Genomic DNA, 24,432 nt, shown 5'->3' with positions numbered 1-24,432 from the left:
ATCCGCTTGTCTGCTAATGGATGGGGCTGGATTCCCTCCCTGTTGGTTGTTTGGCCTGAGGCGACCCAACACTGGAGCCTCCCTGGGCTCTTTGGTGGGGCTAATGGTGGGCTCTGGGAGGGCTCACGCCAAGGAGTACTTCCTAGAACTTCTGCTGCCAATGTCCTTGTCCTTGTGGTGAGCCACAGCTGCCCCCCCCGCCTCTGCAGGAGACCCTCCAACACTAGCAGGTAGGTCTGGGTCAGTCTCCTATGGGGTCACTGCTCCTTCCCCTGGGTCCCAATGCTCACATTACTTTGTGTGTGCCCTCCAGGAGTGGAGCCTCTGTTTCCCCCAGTCCTGTCGAAGTCCTGTAATCAAATCCTGCTAGCCTTCAATGTGTCATTCTCTAGGAATTCCTCCTCCCGCTGTCAGACCCCCAGGTCGGGAAGCCTGTCGTGGGGCTCAGAACCTTCACTCCAGTGGGTGGACTTCTGTGGTATAAGTGTTCTCCAGTTTGTGAGTCACCCACCCAGCAGTTATGGGATTTGATTTTATTGTGATTACGCCCCCCTACCGTCTCACTGTGGCTTCTCCTTTGTCTTTGGATGTGGGATATCTTTTTTGGTGAGTTCCAGTGTCTTCCTGTCAATGATTGTTCAGCAGTTAGTTATGATTCCAGTGATCTCACAAGAGGGAGTGAGAGCCCGTCCTTCTCTCCGCCATCTTGAACCATAGATCGGTTTCTTGTTTTAACTACTAATTGCCTCACATTCATTTGGCTGGACTTTTTTTTTTTTCTGACAAGTTCTAGGTAGTAATTTATAAATGTACTACTTTCACTTTACGGCAAGAAATCTGACAGCTGGAGATCTAACTAAACTGGGAACCGAGGCTTGTATGTTCCTTTATCAGCGTGACTCTGAGAACTGACACCTGCTGGTTCTTTGAAATAGTGCTTTGTCTGATGAAGCTTACCGTAAATGTTGTCTCTGTAGGCGATTTACTGAAACAGGAAGTGTTCACGCAGTGGATTTTGTGGGTAGCTTCACATCTAAGACTGCTGCTTCAAAAGGACTGAGTTTGGATGTAAAGCTCCCAAAACTACTGTGCAATGCAGTTTCTTTTACATTAACGATAAAAGAACCCATAGCCAGAAAGTGACCTTGGGAAGCATTGTGGATTTTGTGCAGCAACGAAAAGCTTTGATTGCTTGGGATTATGCCACCTCATCAATGGTATTTTTCTGTTCAGTAAACTGCCTTTTTCACATTTATTGATATATCATTCATATATATATATATATATATATATATAATTTTTTGTATGATGAAGCAGTCATTCATTTTAAATGGGCAGGATGGTAACCCTCTATGTTTGTAATTAAATTCTTCCAGAGCAAAATTTTTGTGTATCACTGAGAATAGTGGCTTAGTGTTTGTCTAGCCTTCCACTTGGCTGTGTTTTGTATTGACCTCTTAGTCTTTTTTTTTTTGGCCACACCGCATGGCTTGTGGGATCTTAGTTCCCTGACCAGGGATTCAACCCAGGCCACGAAAGTGAAAGCATGGAGTCCTAACCACTGGACCGCCAGGGAATTCCCCTGACCTCTTCAGTCTTGATGATGCCCCCTGGCAAAGGAATTCATTTGAGTGATGCATAGCTCAGGAGAATTATCTAGTCACCTCCAGGGCCTCTTAGGAATAAGGATAATTGCTTTTTAAGAGGGTGAGGTATTCAGCTTGTTTTGAAATAAGCAGAGAAAGTAAGCAAACAAAAGCAAGCTAGCATTTTGTAATGTATTAGCTATCATGTTTGGTGTTACATAAGCTGTGTCATTATGCTTCTGTGTCTATATTCTTTTATACAGGTACAAAAATTGAAGCTGAAAGGCATTTCATAATTTCTCTGCTGCTTTTAGGTTCAGTGAGAACTTGGAGGAAGGCATCATGGTAGAGTGAAACGATCGTTGCCTACTCTCCTGGTTTTCTTTCTGTTCTCCTCTAATTAAAAGCATCAACTTTAACCGTTCTATTTTCCTTTTCCCTCATGTTTATATGTAATCCAAAGGTTGTTAGTTTTTTCTTCTAAATGCCTTGATTATAAATCCTATTTTTTAAAGTTGTCTTCCAGGAATTATTGCATCATACCTGCCGTGATAATAGAAGTCATAAAAATTAGATTTATCTAGGACATTGCAGTTTACAAAGTACTTTCACATATTCTAACTCGTGTAATCATCATAACCACACTGTTGGTAGATGTTATTCTTTAAATGTTCTACTATAAAAACTTCCTATTCATTTTCTTCGTAGGTATTCTTGTCTCTTTTGTTGTATACATTGGGACCAGATTAATATTCTTAAAATACAACTTTCACCACTATACGTTTCCTCTTAGCACAAATATCTTTGGTGATTTCACAAGTTGAATAATGAAGTCAAAACTCCTGTATTCACACTTAGGATTATCCATAATCTGATTCTAAACTAAATTTTTTTTTAATTGCCCTAAAACTTTCTCAGAAGAACCTTCTCTGTATATCAAGTCAATTTGGTTCACTTCAGCAAGCATCTGTTACCTACTATATATCAGATACCATGTTGGTCGTTAGGGATAAACAGATGAGTGGAACATTCTTGTCCTTAGGAAATTCACTGCCTAGTGGAGGTAAAAAGATGCATGAATAACTAATTATAATATATGTGTAAGTTGATGAAACTGAGTGCTGCCTCAGTTTTATTTTATTTTTTAAAATTTATTTATTATTTTTGACTGTATTGGGTCTTCGTTGCTGCGCGTGAGCTTTCTCTAGTTGCAGTGAGCGGGGGCACCTCTTCGTTGTGGTGCGTGGGCTTCTCAGTAGTTGTGACACGTGGGCTCAGTAGTTGTGGCTTGCGGGCTCTAGAGCGCAGGCTCAGTAGTTGTGGCGCATGAGCTAAGTTGCTCTGCGGCATGTGGGATCTTCCTGGCCCAGGGCTCAAACCTGTGTCCCCTGCATTGGCAGGTGGATTCTTAACCACTGCACCACGAGGGGAAGTCACTGCCTCAGTTTTATAATGTATATTTAGAAAAGGGATTTTTTTAAAAGGCATAAAAACCACCAGGAACCAAAAAGAGAGAGAGAGAGAGAAAGAAGATAAAAACAGGTGAGAAATTTTAACAAAATTTTGGAAGCTGGAAAGCAGTTAAGTGGTAACTAATTTAGCAGTCCAGAGAAAGCTGAATGATTTAATGGGTAGGCCAGTTTGTAACATAGAATACACCAGATATCAATAAGTTCAAGAATTGGAGACAGTAGGAATTTCAAAAAGTTGGGATGCAGAAGGTGCTAAAAACAGGAAGAGTAGTTGCAAGTATATACATATATATATATGGAGCAGTTGCATCACTAAATCCCCTCCTTCCCTGGCATCGCCCGGCAGCTACTCTTTCCCACGTTCACAGGAGATGTAAAGGTCACACTGTTGAAGGTAAACTGAGCTGTGAAAACTGGGCCGCCCAGCTGAACACAGGGAAAATGAGGAAAAGGTTCCCCTCTGATTCGTGAGGCCTTCTAGACTCTGGAATAAGCAGATCCATAAGTGCCTGGGATTTCTTTGAACTCTTGTTTGGTTGTTTGTTTGTTTTTCCTCCAAAAGAACACTATGCAGGATTTCTTTCTTTCTTTTTTTCTTTTTTCTTTTTGGCTGCGTTGGGTCCTCGTTGCTGCGTGTGGGCCTTCGCTGTGGTGCATGGGCCTCTCATTGCAGTGGCCTCTCCCGTTTCAGAGCACAGGCTCTAGGAGCATGGGCTTCAGCAGTTGTGGCACGTGGGCTCAGTAGTTGTGGCTCACAGGCCCAGTGGCTCCGTGGCACGTGGAATCCTCCCAGACCAGGGCTCGAACCCGTGCCCCCTGCATTGGCAGGCGCATTCTTAACCACCAAGCCACCAGGGAAGTCCCTGCACGATTTCTATAACATAACAAGTTTGTTTTACTATTTAAAAAAAAAAAAGATTCCCCCAAATCTTAAAAAAAAGTGAGGATTTAGGAAAAGTATTTACTTCAGAGCAAGAAGCTGGCTTTCAAGGTTATTCATACTCTGTTCGTATGGATTTTTCTGGCTTCATTTCTCACCATTCTCCCCCATATGCTTTGTGCTCCTTTCATATTGGTCCACTCATACTTTATCACATTCTCTGCATTTTCTATCATTTCTCCACCTCAATGTTCAAATTAGTATTTTTATAAGAAATGCTCTTTATCCTCTCCTGTTCGTCCTCAGAGGCTCACTTCAAGTGCCATTTGTGCCCAGATGCTTTACCCTCCCTCATCTAAGTCATCTACTGACTTGTTCATATTTCTTTTTTTCAACACTTATCACTTTATGTGATTTATTTATCAAACTTTGAGGCACCATGTGCAGGGTCTTGTGTGAGGATCTAGAATACAGTCTCTGAAGGGTGAGAAGTGAGTGTTGCTCATCTTAGGTGTCTGATATTTGCATATGAGGGGTATTAAATACTCAAATACTTTCCCTTACCTCTGGTGTCTTATTTTTCTGGTTAATCTTTTATATCTCTTTACAAAGGAGGTATAGTTATTCTAAATCAGAGATCTGATCATGTCACTACCCTACTCAGAAACCTTTCATTTTAAGTTTTAAGATGGCATTGAGGACTTTCCTAATGTGGACTCACCCTTACTTTTCTAGTTTCTTTTGCTGCCCTAACCACTCCTTGCCCATCCCTACTCCTTCCTGATCTTCATGGTGCAACTTATGGTCCATCTACCCCAAGACCATCGCCCATTCTCTTCCTAAACTGTCTGTTTTCTCATTTTTATTGTTTTGCTCATACAGTTTCTTCTCCCTGAGATGTGTTTTTCTCCCTTCTTCAACTGTTAAAATTCTACTCATTTTTTCACACCCTGTGGGGAGGTGGTGGGAGAAAGAAAGGAAAGTACATCCTTTCTGAGACTCCTGTGATTGCCTTCTCTCTTTTCTTTCTCACAGATCAGAATCCAGATTGATTACTAGGCTTACACTGATACCATCTCAATTCACTTTAAAAGTTGTAATCTATTTGAATTAAAGATCTGTTACTTTAAGCATATACTTCAAAAATTAATTTAATTCTTTAACAGTGAAGTCATATTGTACTCTAAATGAGTAAGGGGTGAATTTCGGTGCCCCTACGTCCCTACCCCCCAGTAATTCTTACTGCTAAAACTGGGGGGGAGTGTCCAATTCGGAAAGACATCCCCCTCCCCAAACACATTTACAGTTTTAAACTTGACCATTTTCCTCTAAGCAGTAATGAGTTTTTAGGGTCAGCCCTTTGCTAAAATAAGTTTTAGATCACAATAACTGTGCTTATACAGTGCCGGGAAGGGCTTTCCTGAAAACTCTTTATGCAGCATCCTATCTCGCATGGAAGAAGTCTGTGGCCAGGCTGGAGTTTTAATCTGCCTGGGAGCTGGCTGTTACTGTCTCATCTCGTCCTCTCCCGGTTGTTGGTATCCTTTTCACAATTTCATCAAATATATTTTTTAAAATGATTTTGGTGGGAACATTAATCAGAAACACAAATTAACCTTTAGAACTTAATGCAATTAATACAGAGAGGGAAAAATGGCTATTTTCTACTTTTGCTCCTTTAAAGAAGAAGTTATTCATCTTATAATGTCTTAGGTGATTGTCTGGCAACCTGTGAATCCTCTCTATTAATGTTGTTTGCAGACAAAAGTTATTCCTAAGTTAGTGTACTCTTCTCTACATAAAAGTACTGGGAAAACTGATAACAGTATTAAAAGTATAATGGTGTAATTTTAACTGTGTTAAAAGTATAATGGCCATCTATTGTCTAGAGCTTGTTAAAAATAACCAATATTACAAGCAGCCTTTTGTTCCCAAAATGCAGGGTTTGTTTTTTGTTCATTATCAAAGCAACCTATATTATATGAAAATTAGAAACAGTCATCTTTCTTTTTTTTTTTTGGCGGAACACGGGCCTCTCACTGTTGTGGCCTCTCCTGTTGCGGAGCACAGGCTCCGGACGCGCAGGCCCAGCGGCCATGGCTCACGGGCCCAGCCGCTCCGCGGCATGTGGGATCTTCCCAGACCGGGGCACGAACCCGTGTCCCCTGCATCGGCAGGCGGACTCTCAACCACTGCACCACCAGGGAAGCCCAGAAACAGTCATCTTAATACCGTAATACCTTAATACATCTTTATGTATCCTTTTCCATGCATATATATTCAGCTATGTACATATATATATGTACGTTTATGTGTATATATAACCTTTACCTACATGTATTATTTAAAAAGTAGTCATACTATACGTACTTATAACTTTTAATCAGTCAAGGTTTTGAGTGTCTGAGATGTGCAGAACATGGTCTTAAGCACCATAGGGCATTGATAGATCCATTAAATAAAATCGCTACTCTCAAGATATTTATAGTCCAGGTGAATAAGATAGGACAAATATATAAGAAGCAATGTGAAGTCCAGTGCAGTGGCTGAGCTATATGGTCTATACTAAGCACTCACAAGGAATTAAAATTAGCCTTCAAGGACTAATGGAGTTGAAGAGGTAAAGGTAGCTAAGTACCCAGCATATACTGTGGGCTCACTAACTGATGGTTGTTGCTCTTATACTCACCCCAAGTTCTGACTCTAGATGTCTAGTACAGAAGAATATTGATTCCATTTCTGTAAGTAGAGAAGTTGAGAGGAAAAAGGTTACAACTGCAGGAAGAACTCTGAGTTAAGTGTTGTCTGGGTGGAGAGCTGTTTCTGCATATAGGTGAAGATGTAGAGCTTGAGTTCTGGTGAAGAGTCAAAACAGCTTTGAGAATCATCTACTTAGAGACAGTAGATGAGTTTTCCAAAAGGAGTAGGCCAATAATTGGTTTTATTTCACACTGTCCTTTATGCCAACTAAAGTTGATACTAAATACCATGACAAAAAATAAGAAAACCTTACTTGTCAGTGAGTTAGAAAAATGAGGGTTTGTGTTTTTTGTGCCAAGAGTTAAAATCTCTCTATCTTTGTAATTCTGGCATTTCTTCTTCTTGGGTTGCCTCATAGCTCAATAGTTGGGAAATATTAAATAACAAAATGTGTGTGTGACAGACAAAGAGATTTGTTTTCTTTCATTTTTAAAAAAAATATTTATTTATTTATTTGGCTGCGCAAGGTCTTAGTTGTGGCATGCGGGATCTTTGTTGCCACATGTGGGCTCTTAATTGTGGCATGCAGACTTCTTAGCTGAGGTATGCAATGCAGGATCAAGTTCTCTGACCAGGGATGGAACCCTGGCTCCCTGCATTGGGAGCGTGGAGTCTTAACTACTGGACCACCAGGGAAGTCCCCGAGATTTGTTTTCTTTAAAATAAAAGATTCTCATGTCTAGCTTAAATTTTCAAATTCTCAAGCTGTTTTTGTTCTTGTCTTGCTGGGTCTCATTATCTCTGTTTGGCTTTTCACTTACAAATCATGTTTCATATATGTGAACAGCGTTGGGAATGTGACCTTTCTCATGACCCTGTAAGCTAAGATTTTGCTTTGCATTTCCCAGAATAAATGTCACTAAAACATATACATTCTGCTTTTCCCCTAGGTAAAAATCTCTACACCAATGAATATGTAGCTATCAAACTGGTGAGTAGAATCTGTATTTGTGGTAATTATGTTTTAGTGCTCTCACCCTTCACATATCTTTTTACAGGAAATAATTGTAACCATTCACAAAAATACTAATGTTATTTTTCCTTGCATATGATCCCACATAGTCATTTCCTTCAAATATATATAGTGTTACAGTGATGAATCACTGTATACTGTAAAACACTATATAGTTAGAGGATGCTAACTATAGTGTTAGCAATGATAAATCAAAAAAAGTTTATAAAACATAGCTGGAAGGAAAACAAAAAACCCTAGTAACTGCTGTAAACTTTGTACCTTTCACAGTGCTATTGTTTTTTATAATTTTCTTATTCTTGAATATGACTTATCCATTTTAAAAATGTAAGGTATTTATTAATATACTTCTGAATGTGATCATCTAATCATTGCCTTAAAAAGCTGTCAAATGTGAAAAACACATTACGTGGTCAGATTTGAAGCAAAGAGTTCAATTGGTTTTGTCATTGCTAATCTTATGAATAACTAACCTAGTCATTGAAAATAACATCCTGTTAAAAAAGAATAATTCTATTATTTTTAAGGATTAATAGTTTTAGAAGAAACAGTTCTTTGTCTTATATTTAAGGTTGATGAAAAACCATTTCTAGCCATATGAAATGCTTTACATAACTAGTTTCTATGAAACTGTATAAATATTGTCCTCCTAATAAATCCTAGTACATTTCCCAGGATCTAAAGGTAGTTTTGGGCTTTATTAGTTGGAAGGCAGAGGCGTTAATAGTTGAAGGAAGTATCTTGTGGTAATTGCTGTTCTTTTCTAATGAATTGCCCCTACCACATCCACACCTGCTCTGTGGTGGGTCCTTTCCTCTCATTAAGCTTGTCTGTGGAGGAGTTAGAGTTGTCCTGTAAAGAACTGACAGGCATCAGTTTAGTTTCTCTACAAAGAGGTGGACAGGGAGCAGGTCTTAGAGCAGGTAGCTCCTTGGGAACCAAGTGTTTTGTTTGTTGACTTGGAACTTTTGTTGGAGAAATTAGAGCAGGAAGAGAGACAATGCATGTAACAATGCAGACCAAATATTTTTCTCAGCTTGAATGTCAAGGAATTAACTGTATATTTGTATTTATGGGAATTTGATTATTCTGTGGAAGTGTTATCTAGTTCATCTCTTTTTTACTTTTTCTGTTTTATTGTTTTGTTAAGTTGGAATAATTTTTTTTTTTTTTTTTTTTTTGCGGTATGTGGGCCTCCCACCGCTGCAGCCTCTCCCACTGCGGAGCACAGGCTCCAGATGCACAGGCCCAGCGGCCATGGCTCACGGGCCCAGCCACTCCGCGGCACGCAGGATCCTCCCGGACTGGGGCACGAACCCGCGTCCCCCACATCGGCAGGCAGACTCCCAACCACTGCGCCACCAGGGAAGCCCCAAGTTGGAATAATTTTGATTCTTTGGGACTAGTAATAGGGAGAAGCAGCCCCTAAAACACTTTAAAATGTTGCCTCAATACTGTATATTTGTTATTGTCCCCTTATTTATCAAAACTTCTTCTGAGGCTTTCTGTTAGGGGCAACTCATTCTATCTAGATTCCTCTTTCCAGATTCATACTAGTTGACCTGTTTAGATAAGGTTGCATAACATTATTGACATGACTGACTATTGCATTTCACTTACATTTTATTAAAGTTTTATTCTTTGTATGGCCAAGAGTTAAAGGTAGATAGACTTCATGTCATCTAGTATGGTGTGCCTCAGTACCTCATTTCTCTTTCAAATAAACCTTAAATAAAGGCTTTTTAGAGGATGACAATCTTGTCTATGGGCCTCCTCTCTTGCTGTGGGGCTGTATTCTCTGTGGGAGGTATGATGGCAGTAATTGAGCTCTTTTCACTGTAACAGCAAAATTTGCCTTAAGCATTACTGTCCTACAAGGTAGCCATCTGCTGTCAGTTTAGGATTTCAGGCAGGCGTGTGTGTTCCAGAATAACCATGATTCTGGCAAATAGCCAGCCCTCTATGCAAATGTAGTCAGCATCTGGCACAGAAATACAAGGAAGCCCTGGCTGGTAGTGTTTCAGTTCTACTTTGTTTGGATCTTCATTGTGGGCTCTTGTTTCTTGGATTTCTAGGAACATTTTTTTAAAAATCAGATACAGTGTAAACAAACTAGTGTGATGAACCCCTCCTTTACCCCTATCACTGAGGTTTCTGGGGTTCTTTTTAACAGAGGTTTTCTAACAGTTGTTTAAAAAGTTTTCTCTCCATGCTGCTAATCCTACTGCCTTTTACAATCTTATAGATTGTTTGCAGTGTCCTTTATTCATAGTGCTTTCAGAAGAGCACTTGAAGCTCCAGTTGGTTGAGCAGGCTATGACTACGTGCTGAAGGGGTTGGCTGAAGGATGTAAGTCCTTCCGTCTGTGATAAAAAGCCCCTCATGTCTGAATATATGTGATGTGTACACCCACTTTTAGCCCTATAACTCTAAAGAGATATTGCTTTTTTTAATCTGTTAACTTATTTACCCAAGATCAGATTGAATATTTCCTATTAATGTTTCCAGTATGAAGTTTGAAGGTATTAGGTTTGAAGAAGGATCTGTGTTTTTTAAAATTCATTGACTCTTGTGGTTTGTTCGAATTCAAGACTGTTTCTCCAGAAAGAACACTCCTCTTTCTAGTGTTTAGATCAACCTCTGGTTCCATATCAATTTGTCATCACTGTCTCTTTTGGTTTCTTGTGAATTATTAATGATTTTGCTAAAAGACAAATTCTGAAATTGGCTGCTTTGATGGTGATATATTAGAAGATCTAAAACCTGAATGGAGACTCTGTAGCTGAAGAGATAAATGAATAAGGAAGTGACTCTACAGTATAGTCTTAAATACATTTTTTTGGAATACAAGAATCTTGAGAAACTTGAAGGCCAACTCTGATGCTTGCTGATTTTGCAATCAGAGAAGGGTATGAGTTCTTTCATAGAGCTCCTTAGGGCTTTGAAGTATTCTAGCCTACCTGAATTGATTTAGATAAAACCTTCCTAGAAGCAAAGGTGTAGACTAGATAACTTCAAGGAAAGTTCTGAATTCTGTGATTTATGGATTCTGTATTTTAAGAAAAATGCAGAAAACTTCAAGTAGGTTCAGGAAGAGCTTTCAGGGGTGATCAAATAACTAAAAAGTAGGACCAGTGAGGAAAGGTTAAAAAAATTTTAATTACTTTGCCTGAATAAAGGAAGTTTAAGAAATGACTGAATAGCTTTGTTATTTGAAGATAGCTGTTATAGTATTCACAGGTTATTCGGGAGCTGTTTTGTCTTTGTTATTGAGGATTTATAAGAGAAATAGGCTAAACTTTCAGTAAGTGGAGATTGCAGTTACATATAAAGACCTTCTAAACCATGAAACTTGTAAAACACCAGCATGAATTAATAAGGGAAGCTGTGGAACTCTCCTTCCTTTGAGCCTATATTAAAAATAGGACAAATAACCATTCAATGGGGAGAGGACAGTTTTTTTCAACAAATGGTGTTGGGAAAACTGGAGATCACATGCAGTGAAGTGAGACCCTTTACATCATACACAAAAATTAACTCAAAATGGGTCAAAGGCCTAAACATAAGAGCCAAAACTATAAATATCTTAGAAGAAAACTTAGGGGAAAAGCTTCATAAGGTTAGATTTGGCAGTGATTTCTTGGATATAACACAAAAAAGCCTAAGTAAGAAAAGATAGATAGGTTGGACTTTATCAAAAACTTTTGTGCATCAGAGGACTCTGAGCAGTGAAAAGATAACCCATGGAATGGGAGAAAATATTTGAAAATCATATATCTGATAAAGAATTGATTCTTGAATTTACCATTTTAACCATTTTTAGTTGTACAGTTCAGTGGCATTAAGTACATTCACATTGGTGTGCACCCATCACTATCATCCATCTCTAGAACTTTTTTTTCACCTTCCTCAACTAAAATGCTGTACTCATTAAACACCAACAGCATTCCCCTCTCCCCCCAGCTCCTGGCAAGCACCATTCAACTTTCTGTCTATGAATTTGACTATTCTAGGTACTTAATACAAGTAGAATCATGCAGTGTTTGTCCTTTTGGGTCTGGCTTATTTCACTTAACATACCATCCCTGAGGTTCATACATTTTGTAGCATGTGTCAGAATGTCCTTCCTTTTTATGTCTAACTAATATGCCATCACACATATGGAACAAAATGTAACCACATTTTATTTATCCATCCATTTGTTTATAGATACTTGGGTCACTTCACCTTTTGACTATTGCGAATTATATTGCAACAAACATGGGTCTACAAATATCATTTTGAGTCTGAGTTTTCAGTTCTTTTAGGTGTATATCCAGAAGTGGAATTGCTGGATCATGTGGTACTTCTATATTTAATTTTTTGAGAAATTGCTGTACTGTTTTCCACAGTAGCTGCACCATTCTACATTCCCACCAGCAGTGCACAAGGGTTCCAATTTCTCCACATCCTTACCAACACTTGCTATTTTCTGTGTTTTTGATATTAGCCATCCTAATGGATATACAGATGTATCTTTCAGGGTAATGTTTGATTTTCTTGTTAACTAGTTGCCTGATATACTGTCAATTCAGAATGATGAGCCAGCCAATTCTTGAAGTTTGGTATAGAGCAAAGTGTGGTAGTATGGCTGCTTTATCTTTGGGCTCTTTAGAAAACTCTATTTTTAAAAACTTGAACACTGTATTAATTAAAGTTACAAGTTACATATCTTAGTTGCATTTGCAGTCTTTAATTCTCTAAAGTGTAAAAATAAATATACATAACACTGTTCCTACAGCTTTATTCATAATATTGAAAACTGAAAACAGTTCAAATGTCCAAAAGTTAAGGTTTGTGTGTATGTACACGCACGCGCGCACACACACACACACACACACACACACACACACACTAATATATAGTTTTACTTACTGTTATGGAATGATGTCATCATCACATGTTGAATTTAAAGACATAGAACACCAAATATAGTATGTTCTCATTTATTTAAAATACATTTTTGAGTCTATATTATATATAAATATATGTATAAATCAATATTTGGAAGAACATTCACCAAAATGTTAATAGTGCTTTTCTTTTAAATGATAGAATCTCAGGTTATTTTTACTTTCTTTCTAATTTTTGTGTATATGAAATTTTTTTCCTGAGCATATATCATTTTTCTATAAATAATAAAACCATTTACTACCCAAAATTCATAATAAAACAAGAAGGAAATACTTGCTGGTATTTTTTTTTTTTTTTTTTTTTTTTTTGCCGCACACGGGCCTCTCACTGCTGTGGCCTCTCCCGTCGCGGAGCAACAGGCTCCAGACGCGCAGGTCCAGTGGCCATGGCTCACGGGCCCAGCCGCTCCACGCCATGTGGGATCTTCCCGGACCGGGGCACGAACCCGTGTCCCCTGCATCGGCAGGCAGACTCTCAACCACTGTGCCACCAGGGAAGCCCTACTTGCTGGTATTTAATTAAAAGATTTGGCACCTGGTTTCCTAGGAGAATATATTTCAGAAGAATACTTCATGGTGAGAGAGCTATCCTTGAGTGATGTCTCATACAGAGTATTTTTATTTAAATATCCGTGGCAGGAATTGTATATAATTCAGCTTCATCTTCCCCTAGATGTGCTTTCAAAGAGAAATTGTGGTAAGAAAATGCTATTATATATGAATATCATCTCTAAAATATTAAGTGGTCTTAGCCCTGGTTTACTCTGAAAACCTAGGAATGAAAAAACTGTCTAAATCTGATCACAATTTCTCTTCTTGGGTTTCAGGAACCAATAAAATCACGTGCTCCACAGCTTCATTTAGAGTACAGGTTTTATAAACAGCTCGGCAGTGCAGGTAAGTCAATGTTTCCTCCATTTATTCAGCATATAGCTTAGCTGAAAGCCCTAACATATGTAAATTTTCTTGTCTACCTTTTTTGCCAGACCATGTATCTCCCCTACTTGCTGGATAGGTAAATACACATAGTCAACTAAAAAGCTACTTACTCTCTGGCATCTAGAAGGGCAGTTGAGTTGATTGGGGGTCTGTGCTACCATGCCTGCCCACAGACCAACCTGTGAATGCTTTCATTCAGCTGAAATACACATGGAATGGTTTTTGCTTTTTGGTAGTTTATTCATTCTCTTTTCATTCCTTTGTGTATACAGAAAGAAAGGAGGAGGTGTTGGTAATTTTCAAGCTGTTTTTACCACATTGAGACTATATATCCATTTTAAAGACATATTACTAAAATATATCTTCTGAAATACCTTAACACTGTCACTTTATCTATTGTTCTCATTAATTTAGAAGACCTATCTATATGATTGTAATAACCTATGACCTCTGAGGATTTTTAAAAAATTAAGTTTATAATTTTTAAAAACATCCCTGTTTTTTTACCAAAAAGGTCAAATTTCTGAAATATTTTACTGGCTTGCAGAAAAATATATTGACTGAACAAATGTTACCAACTCTAAGGAGGTTGAACCCATAGGATTCCTATTGCAGAAGATGAAATCCTCCAGTGCTAGTTTAATTGTTTGACATTAATAGACATTCCTCTGCTTTATGCTTCTTCAATGTGACAGTTTTTTGTGAATGACTGAAACATAGTTTCTATTTCAAGTACCATTATTGAAGGTACTGTTGAAGGAATTTGAGTTTCACTTCCTAAAATATATACAATTATATAAGAACCACTGGGTGTTATTCAAGTCATCTTATACCCTGACCATGGCAATAATCAGCCATAGTCATAACCTAGGGAGGCCAGGATGAGCGTTTGTCTTTCATTGAACCTAACATGAGTTCTTGCAGACAGCTCAAATGCATTCATCTCACCTGTTATATGCTGCCCCTCCACTGCTCACCTGCAAGCCTTCTTTTAAGCTGCGTGTCTTCAGTTCCTTCAGTTTTTTGCGTTATGTGATTAACAGGTACTTCACTGTCATTGCTCCACTAGGAAGCATGAATGTACACACACACACACACTCCTAGTTCTGTGATGTCCCTCTTAAACGAGCCTCATAAAACAGCACCAGTAACTCTGGATTTGGAGGCAGTGGGATTATTATCTTCCTTGATCTGGACACAATAGTTCTATTAATTTAGGTTAGCTTTTTTTTTTTTTTTTTTTTGCGGTACGCGGGCCTCTCACTGTTGTGGCCTCTCCTGTTGTGGAGCACAGGCTCCGGAAGTGCAGGCTCAGCGGCCATGGCTCATGGATCCAGCCGCTCCGCGGCATGTGGGATCCTCCCGGACCGGGGCACGAACCCGCGTCCCCTGCATCAGCAGGCGGACCCTCAACCACTGCGCCACCAGGGAAGCCCCTAGGTTAGCTATTTTAACAGCCATTTTACATAGTTGACTTTTATGCATTTGTGTTCTACTCAGTTGAAACCTTTATGTCTTTTTTACATAAGCTGCCATCAACCAAGGCTTTCTGAATTTTTCTGGTTATATAATTGATTTTGATCACCAGAACCTCCTAAGTGTCATCTTATTTTATCCCATTTTTACTAAGTATTCAGATGCTTTTCAATCCTAATTCTGTTACTGATGATTGCACATTGACTGTTTTTTAATTATAACTGCATATCCACCCTGCCCCTTCCATAAGACTACTATAAGCTCCTTAAGAACAGGCTTGTGCCTTCTCCACCCTGGTGTCTCAAATGTATCTCAGGGCCCTACATAGTTCTTTCACATAATAGGAAGCTGGGAAGAATTCTGGTGACAGAAGGAACTTAGGAAGATTTGATAAGCATGCGTTTTAGATTTTTGCCAAGTTATTAAGAAAGATATTCCCTGAGGATGGCTGAAAAAGGGAAATTATTTATTTATGATAGGTAAAAAGTGGATTTATTTAGAGAGATACACATTCCGTAGACAGAATGTGGTCCGTCTCAAAAGGTGAGAACGGCCCTGGGAGAAACACACTCCACAGAGTGTGGGCCATCTCAGAAGGCGAGAGGCCAGGAAATTTATTTTGAAAGTAGATCAGTTGACAAAGTAGACAAGATTTCACCATGTCTCCCTATAAATGTGAGCATGAACACTAGAGCTTCTTCCTAAGTTACAGGCACAAGCATTTCTCTTCCTATTTTTCTAGAGTGAAGTTCCCAGCTGCAAATGTTACTCATCAGTAGTTAATGTATGAGCAGCTAGAGCACATATGCCCTTCTCTTCAGAACCAAGGTGGTGCTGTGGCACTGTAAATAAACAGCCTTTCACGCTGAAAGCACACAAACCAAAATTATGCAGTCGTTGTTTTTACTCACTGGTGCTTCGTCTGTCATTAATCAGCACAGGCTGAAGATTTGCACGATATTTGGGTACCATGACAAGGAATACTTAAAAAGAAAAAGAAGCCCATTGTGACTTAGGTTTGTTAAAGGAATTAATCGGTACTTACGAAATAAATGGATGAAATTTGGGGGGAGAAATGAGTGATTATGAATTTAAAGGACACTGGTATAGCTTGAGACTTTAAATTCCTAGAATAAGAACTTCTGTGTTGGCTTGAGAATAATTTGACCATTTTTTCCTTAAGTACAAAAGTCTTATTCATTACCTTGCTTTTTGACCCCTACATTGCCCTGACTGTATGATCTGGAAATTCATACCAGTTCTCTACTCATGGGTAGATAGAACAAAAATGGTAGTACTGGATGATTGTGAACATGGTTTAAGGTGGAGCTCTTCCTGATTGTCCCTTCTTTTCCTTGTTTGATCTCTAACTTCTTCCCTTCTATACCGTCGTGTTCTCTAGTGGACAGTCACACTTCTAGCTTTCGTTGCTGAGTGTAACTTTGCCATCAAGAATTTCAAGACCTGATTATTTACTGTGAAGGTTATCTCTAAGATAATCAGGGAAGAAAGAGGGCCTTGAGAGTCTTGAAACTGAGAATGAGGATTTTGGTCTTCCAAAAAGCTGTCATTTTTTTCCTTTTTTCATTTATTGTAGAAACCAAATTATGAAATATTAAAGGATATTTTGAAAGGAGATGGTGGTCCATGTTCTTATCACCCTAACTCAGCCACATTTTATTTGAATATTTCTCTTTTTCATATGCAGACATATTTCATAGTTAATCTCAGTTCACATGCAATTGCATGTCTTCATTCACTGAACATTGTAACATTTGTCTTGATGCTGCATTAGATACACGTTTCTAATCATTGTATAATATCCTGTCAGCTTTGTAGACCATAATTTAGGCATGCATTTAGTGCTGTCAGACTTGTAGCTTGTTTTTATTTGAAGAAAGCATTTCTCCTATTGATATACCTGAGTATATAACTCAGTATATAACTCAAAACTTTTCCTTCATATGTTCTGCCATTTATTCCGCATATGATACGATGGTGATTTTCAAATGTTTAAAGATCTATTAAATGACAGATTAAGTTTATTCCAAAGGATTCCAGAATAAAAATTATAGAAAGAAATTTCAGTAAGATAAGTTTGACTTTGTATCACAATTAAAACAGTGTGAAAAAGTAATCTAAGTGTCATCAATATGGGTCTGGGTAAATAAATGGTGATATATTTATACCACGGAATTAGCTATTAAAAAGAAAGCAGAGGGCTTCCCTGGTGGCGCAGTGGTTGAGAGTCCGCCTGCCGATGCAGGGGACACGGGTTCGTGCCCCGGTCCGGGAAGATCCCACGTGCCGCGGAGCGGCTGGGCCCGTGAGCCGTGGCCGCTGAGCCTGCACGTCCAGAGCCTGTGCTCTGCAGCGGGAGAGGCCACAACAGTGAGAGGCCCGCGTACCGCAAAAAAAAAAAAAAGTTAATGATTATCTTTGAAGAGAATGATTAGAAATGGGAAGCAGTCTTTAGGTTTACACTTTAATCCTTTCACGTTGGTTGTATTTTTTGCCCTGATCATGTATTATTATTGTATTGTTGTTGTTATTATAATACCTAATTTTTTAAAAGAGTGCAGCAGTGGATTTATGGTCTCTCTCTTACCTCTTCCATCACCAAGCAACCTGTTTCTGTCCCCATTTATCTGGAGCCATGTGTTAACAGTTTCAGGCATAAGGTCAACAAATGATGATAAAGTGGTGCAATACTGTGTTTCCTTTCTTTCCAAACACCTTCTTGTAGGAAGAAAAAAACCAAATTGTGAACTGGAATAAGCTGTCTTATGCAATAGGATTTCCCATCTCTTAGCAGGAGGGCAGTTTTCAGGCAGAAGTTAAACAGTTACACATTCTGGATGTTATAAGGGAGATGTGTGCACTGGGTAGAAAGTTAGATTACGTGACTTTTTAAGACCTGTTTGAACACTGAGATTGTATTAAAAACTTTAAAGACCATGTTACCATGCAGAAAACATCCTGGTGCAGATATTTATACTTGGGGTCTTACTCAGTTTCAGAAGATACAAACTTATTTTTCTAAGTTAGTTACATCATAAATATAACCCTGGCAAAGTGGACACCCAGTAGTCAGTGAATCCAAATGGGAACATTATCTACTATTTTCACATATTTGGATGGGTGCAGGTGGGGTAGATTTTTATTTGCAAATTATGGTTCAGTTATTGAGCCTGATATTGCTGGAGAATTTCCAAATTTATTTCAAAGAAAAACAGTATTTTTAAAATGTGAACTCTGCAACTATATGTAATGACTATGGAAAATTATTATATTATTCTTTTCCTCACTGTTGGAACATCAAAGTTTTAGGTTTTCTCCGGTGACTAAACCAAATACATTCTTCAGTTTTGTCTTATTTTTGCTTCATTTTTTCTTATATCATTGTTTTGATTTTTCACAGTACAAAGGGCTTTGGCACTGAGCACAGTTATACTTTTCTTTTCAGATGTAACTTTGTATAGGTTGTTCTGAGTACACAAGATTAGAAATAAGGGACTTAAAGATTGACTCTGGGTTCCCTGGGGCTGGCTTGCCCTCCTGGTAGCTTCAGTATTTGTTTGGTACAATGGGCCAGCTTCACAAGAAAGAACAGTATTTAATCACGGTAATTAAAGACTGTAAGCCTTGCATTCAGCAGATGAAAGCACCCAGTGAGTTTTAACCATCTTTCTTATTTTCTTATCATTTTCTTCAGTGATCAGTGTTGGGTTAATTGTAATATAGTCACCATGGGTAAATCTCAAACTTATTTTCCTGTTATGGGAATGTTTTTAGGTTTCCCTGTGCTCTGAGTGTCCTTTTACTTAGGAGAGTATATACATTGTCAGTTTATAAATTTCCCAGCCAACAAATCTTTTATCCAGCACACCTCCCACTTTTGCTTATGTCCTAACACACAGGAACAGGACGTGTGGATGACAGGTTTGGGGCAGAGGTAGGCAAAACCAGTGGCCTCAACAGAGAGGAGCCCTAAACATAAGAGAGGGACAGTATGAGCACGAAGGTTCATAGCTAGATAGGGACTGGTCACATAATATGGGTCAGTATATGTTCGGTAATTAACTAAAAGATGAATAAACCAGAACCAAGCATGCAGCTGAAGTGGCAGGAGAGAGAGGGAGGAAGGGAGAGGGAATGAGTCAGCAAGAGCAGGAGCAAATGAAGGAAGATGGGGGAGGGGTGAATAGGCAAATGGCAAGAAAATAGGATTCTAGAGACAGAAATGAGAGTGCAAGTGATAAAATCTGGTGGAGGCCTCTGAAGTAGCCAGAAGGAGCAATAAAGTTGCCTTCTGTTACTGTTCTCAGAGTTAGCTGTTTCTTAGGAACAGTGGTTTTGAACAATAGCTTGGATATTTTTAGTAAAAGTAGTAAGGTAGGTTATGGTAAATTCCCATCACTTCACTTGGCATTTGGAAAGGCCTAATTTATAATATAAACAGATAATACAATGATCTCTTTGCTTCTGGAGGCTTCTTAATTGTATTGAGAGATCCTAGAGGTAGTAGAAGTACTGATCGTGCTCTGGTTAAACATTTAATTCCACTTCCACCCAGCAACCTGCCTGGGAAAAATTCTCAGGGGCTCTGGGAATAAATATCATATCATAGACAATCTAAGCCTGAGCTGCCATGTCCTGGCTTTCCAGCAGCTATTCTAATCTGCTAATGACTATTCTGCTTTGGCTTTCTTGTAAAGGAGATGGTAATCCTCAAATTAAAGACAGCAAAAGGGAATTCCCTGGCGGTCCAGTGGTTAGGACTCCGCACTTCCACTACAGGGGGTATGGATTCTGCCCCTGGTCAGGGAACTCCCGCAAGCCTCGCGGCAAGGCCAATAAATAAATAAATAAAATCTTTAAAATTAAAAAGACAATAAGACACTTACTGAAATTTCACAGTGTAACAAAGCCCAGGCAAAAATCTCATTGGAAAGAGAAAGCAAGTGAACTTAAGTGCCCACTAGGTACTTTATATGGTTATTTCATTTTTCCCATTTTGAGCACAGGGAAGTTTAGTAACTTACTTTACCCAGGGTCACACAATAGGAAAACCTGAGCTAGGAATGTGTTTGTCCCATGTTTTCCTACAGATTTCTGTCTTGTGTGCATACCGAGCAGAGGCCAGATGCCTGGCACCTTCTACCCATTACCCCTTGCCTAATTGTAATAGAATAGTGGAACATAGTTGTTAAAGTGTTAATTGATGCAAAGCCCCAGAACTTTCCCCCAGTGAAACAGTAGGATTTCCTGTTTCATATGGTGCCCCCAAATTTCATGCCTTTGTTACCTCCAAAATCTTTTATGGCCTTGGGTGATCTAGGTTTTGAAACATTTCTTTCCAAAGTAAATTAATCATTTGGGTTGAATACTTGTGCCATATGTGCAACTGAGGAGCTCAGAGCTACCCCACCCAAGCCATTTTCACCCACTGAAACCTTTATGCTATGAATAAAGTATTCATATTCCGTAATACCTATATGGGAAAAGAATCTGAAAAAGAAAGAATATATGTATATGTATAACTGAATCACTCTGCTGTACACCTGAAACTAACACAATATTGTAAATCAACTATACACCAATAAAATTTTTAAAAGAAGTATTCATACTCTGCAATTTTGAAGTTTCTGGGAAGGAGTGGTTTTATATGTCATCAGAAAAGATAGGAGGTATAGGTTGGTACCAGAAAAAGAGCTTTGAATCTAGGCACCTGTTAACAGGAACATGGTTCTACTTCAAGAGAGAAATAAAGCATAAATCTGAAGAAAATCATGAGAAAGTGTGAGATTGGCAAAACCGTCCTATAGTGTTGTGGACCTCCTTAGGAGTAAATTATAAATAGGCTGGGCAAACACAGGAAGCAGGACACAGGAAAATAAAAAATAAGAACATCTGAAGAGATGTTGGAAAGATGGGGATTTTACTGAAAATAGAAGTGAATCCTACAACAAGAGTAGTTACGAACAAATAACATGGGTCAGCTTAGATATTCAATAGTTAGGAGTGCTTTAAGGAATTGAGAAGAAACGTTTTCGTCTCCAGTTGGGCAGAAAGTTTTCATAACAAGAGAAGAAAGGATGAAATAGTGAACTTGGTAAAAGAAAGTGAAATCTGGATTCTTTCTTGCCATATATAAGTTTTTCAGAAGTCTCTCTGCCAGAGGTGTTAGAGAGGAGACATATACCACTAAATTCAGGGAAAACCAATCTTAATTAGTATAAATGGGCAATCTTGAAATTACATTTTAAGAACTGGAGATTTAGACATTTGCCATCTCTAATTATAGGCAGTGTGCATAAGTGGAGACAGCCAAGAATGGGAGCAAGGAGAAAAGTTTAGCCAAAGTTTTCCCACTGTTTTTCTGTGAGTTACTATTAACCTTGTGCCCCTGCTATGCCTCAGTTTCCTTATTCATGTAACGGGAAACCTCCTCTTTCTTATTGAGTTTGCAGAGCTTCCAGGGATGAATGAGGTAATGTCTGTAAAGGCCTTGAATCCTTAAGGAAAAAGTGCTATATAAACACAAGGCAGCATTGTTTTACATTGAAACCAAAGATCTAACTTTCCGTAGAAATGGAAATATCCTATTTACATTTCTTATAGCTTTGAAAAATATCAGAATGAAGAGATAACAGTTTCATTTTTGAAGAATTTTTGATGGATTCTCAAACAATAGTGACTTAATATTTCCCAGTCCTTTCTCTGACTTAATAGAGCAGAATTCTGCTGTGGTGAACCCATCACATCTGTGATCTTGAGGGAGATGTTTGTTTCTTTCAGAGGAGCTGAATGTGGTCGTGTTCAAATACAGTTATGAGCCTGCTTGGTGAGAATGACCACTTTTGCTTCTACAACTCCACAGCCTTTTGTGCCAGTTTGGAGGGGACACTTGGCCACAGCCATCTTGTACTACCTGGAAAAGAACCCCAGAAAAAAAAATCCAATTGCCATACCTATTTTTGTTTTGTAAAATGGAATTGAAACCACTATGCAAGGACCAGGCCAAAGGATTCATTAATATTTGGTCCTTACCATAACTGGATTCATCTCTGAATTCTCAAAAGGAAGTGGTCTTACTAGTGATGAACTACTGAAACATCACAAGTAAGGTTTATTACAGTAGTCTGTGGGAATGTTAGTGAACGTCATTGCCCCCCAAAATGGAAGATACAAATGGTTGAGCTGCCTCCTGCCTCCAGTGTACAAGGTGAGATTTCTTAGGAAGCCAGACAGTGTAAAGGGACAGATAGTAAATATTTTAGGCTTGGTGGGCCACTTGTCTCTGTTGTAACTCTTCAACTCGTGTTATCTATATTCAGCTCTTGTTGTCCTTGTAGCACAAACATAGCCATAAACAGTTTGTAAACAAATGAGCTATATTCCAATAAAGGTTTATTCATGGACACTGAAATTTGAATTTTATGTAATTTTCACTGCTGAAATATTCTTCTTTAAATTTTTTTCAAATATTTAAAAATGTAGAAACTATTCTTAGTTCTCTAATCATGCAAAAGTAGTTGGGCCAGATTTGACCTAAAGGCTATAGTTTGCTGATCTCAGCTCTAGCATGGCAGCTACCAAAACTCCTTATTCTTTTTTATCGCTTAGTTCAGTTTGCATAACATAAGAATTACCTCGAGACTTCCCTGGTGGTCCAGGGGTTAACACTCCATGCTTCCAATGCAAGGAACACGGGTTCAATCCCTGATGGGGGAACTATCCTGCATGCCCAGTGGTGCAGCCAAAAAAAAAAAAAAGGAATTACTGCAAGGAATACTTCCTTATTCCTTATATATATTCCACCCTTTTCTAAAAAATAAATTTATTTATTTATGTATGGCTGTGTTGGGTCTTTGTTGCTGCACACGGGCTTTCTCTGGTTGCGGCGAGCGGGGGCTACTCTCGTTGCGGTGCGGGGGCTTCTCTTGTTAGGAGCACGGGCTCTAGGCACGCAGGCTCAGTACTTGTGGCTTGTGGGCTCTAGAGCGCAGGCTCAGTACTTGTGGTGCACGGGCTTAGTTGCTCGGCAACTAAGTTCCCGGACCAGGGCTCAAACCCATGCCCCTGCATTGGCAGGCGGATTCTTAACCACTGAGCCACCAGGGAAGTTAACATTCTAGCCTTGAGGCACTGTAATGAGAGAACTTACAGAGAGAGAGCCATATCCCTCATTCTGTGGACTTTTCACAGTGTAATATGCTGCTGGATTGTGAACTTTTTTTTTCCATTTATTTTATTGAAGTACAGTTGATTTACAATGTGTGTTAATTTCTGCTGTACAGCAAAGTGATTCAGTTATACATTCTTTTTCATATTCTTTTCTATTATGGTTTATTACAAGATATTGAATATAGTTCCTTGTGCTATACAGTAGGACCTTGTTGTTTATTCTATATATTATAGTTTACATCTGCTAATCCCAAACTCCCAGTCCATCCCTCCCTTACCCTCCTCCCCCTAGGCAACCACAAGTATGTTCTCTATGTCTGTGAGTCTATTTCTGTTCATAGATAAATTAATTTATGTCATATTTTAGCTTCCACATATAATTGATATCATATGCTGTTTGTCTTTCTCTTTCTGACTTACTTCACACAGCATGATAATCTCTAGGTCCATTCATGTTGCCGCAAATGGCATTATTTCGTTCTCTTTTGTGGCAGAGTAGCATTCCATTGTATATACGCACCACATCTTCTTTATCCATTCATCTGTTGATGGACATTTAGGTTGTTTCCATGTCTTGGCTATTGTAAATAGTGCTGCAGTGAACATTAGGATGCATATATCTTTTCGAATTATAGATTTCTACAGATATATGGCCAGGAGTGGGATTGCTGTATCATATGGCAACTCTACTTTTAGTTTTTTTGAGGAACCTCCATACTGTCTTCCATAGTGGCTGCACCAGTTTACATTCCCACCAACAATGTAAGGAGGGTTCCCTGGGTTGTGAGCTTTTTAAGGGTGAGAAGCATCTTTTATTCATTATAGTATTATTTGCATATCACTTAATCCAAAGAAGAGACTCAACAAATGTCAAATTGATGAAATCTCAGTATATAAACTCTTCCAGCAGGATTTCACTGGCAGTGAGATCACCAAGTTAAGTGGCAGCTTCTTTCTTTTATGGGTACACTCTCCTCTTCAAGATCTCAGCCTCTTCTTTATTTGCTTATGCTAGCAATTCTTGATTAACTGTATTAAGGAAGCAGAATAGAGATATGAATGAATAATTCAAGATATTAGAATGAAGTCCTCCACATTTTTTCTACAGGGATTTGGTCTAGTCAGAGACATGTATATTCACTATTACCTATAAACTTAGAGCATCCAAGAACTGCCTGGCAAAAGTTCTGGAATTTAAGCCTTT

At 38.7% G+C, this 24,432-nt stretch overlaps 1 protein-coding gene across 7 annotated transcripts in view; it reads left to right on the top strand.

Annotated features, from left to right (window-relative positions):
• CSNK1G1 (casein kinase 1 gamma 1) overlaps positions 1-24,432 on the top strand; it is a 152,406-nt gene that overhangs the window by 68,617 nt on the left and 59,357 nt on the right. For all 7 annotated transcript variants that reach the window (XR_003795842.1, XR_003795841.1, XR_003795839.1 and 4 more), the window contains exons 3-4: positions 7,589-7,629; positions 13,451-13,520. Coding sequence is in view for 3 of the 7 variants with exons in the window: in XM_029237452.1 (XP_029093285.1) it covers positions 7,589-7,629; positions 13,451-13,520 (111 nt within the window). In the remaining 4 variants the exon portion in view is untranslated. The remainder of the gene's footprint in view (positions 1-7,588; positions 7,630-13,450; positions 13,521-24,432) is intronic.

This window comes from Monodon monoceros, unplaced genomic scaffold, assembly GCF_005190385.1.
Source record: "Monodon monoceros isolate NGI ecotype Baffin Bay Population unplaced genomic scaffold, NGI_Narwhal_1 Super_Scaffold_21, whole genome shotgun sequence".
Taxonomy (NCBI): Eukaryota; Metazoa; Chordata; class Mammalia; order Artiodactyla; family Monodontidae; genus Monodon; species Monodon monoceros.
The sequence above is the reverse complement of the archived record's forward strand: the minus strand, read 5'-3'. Positions and strand labels throughout refer to the sequence as shown.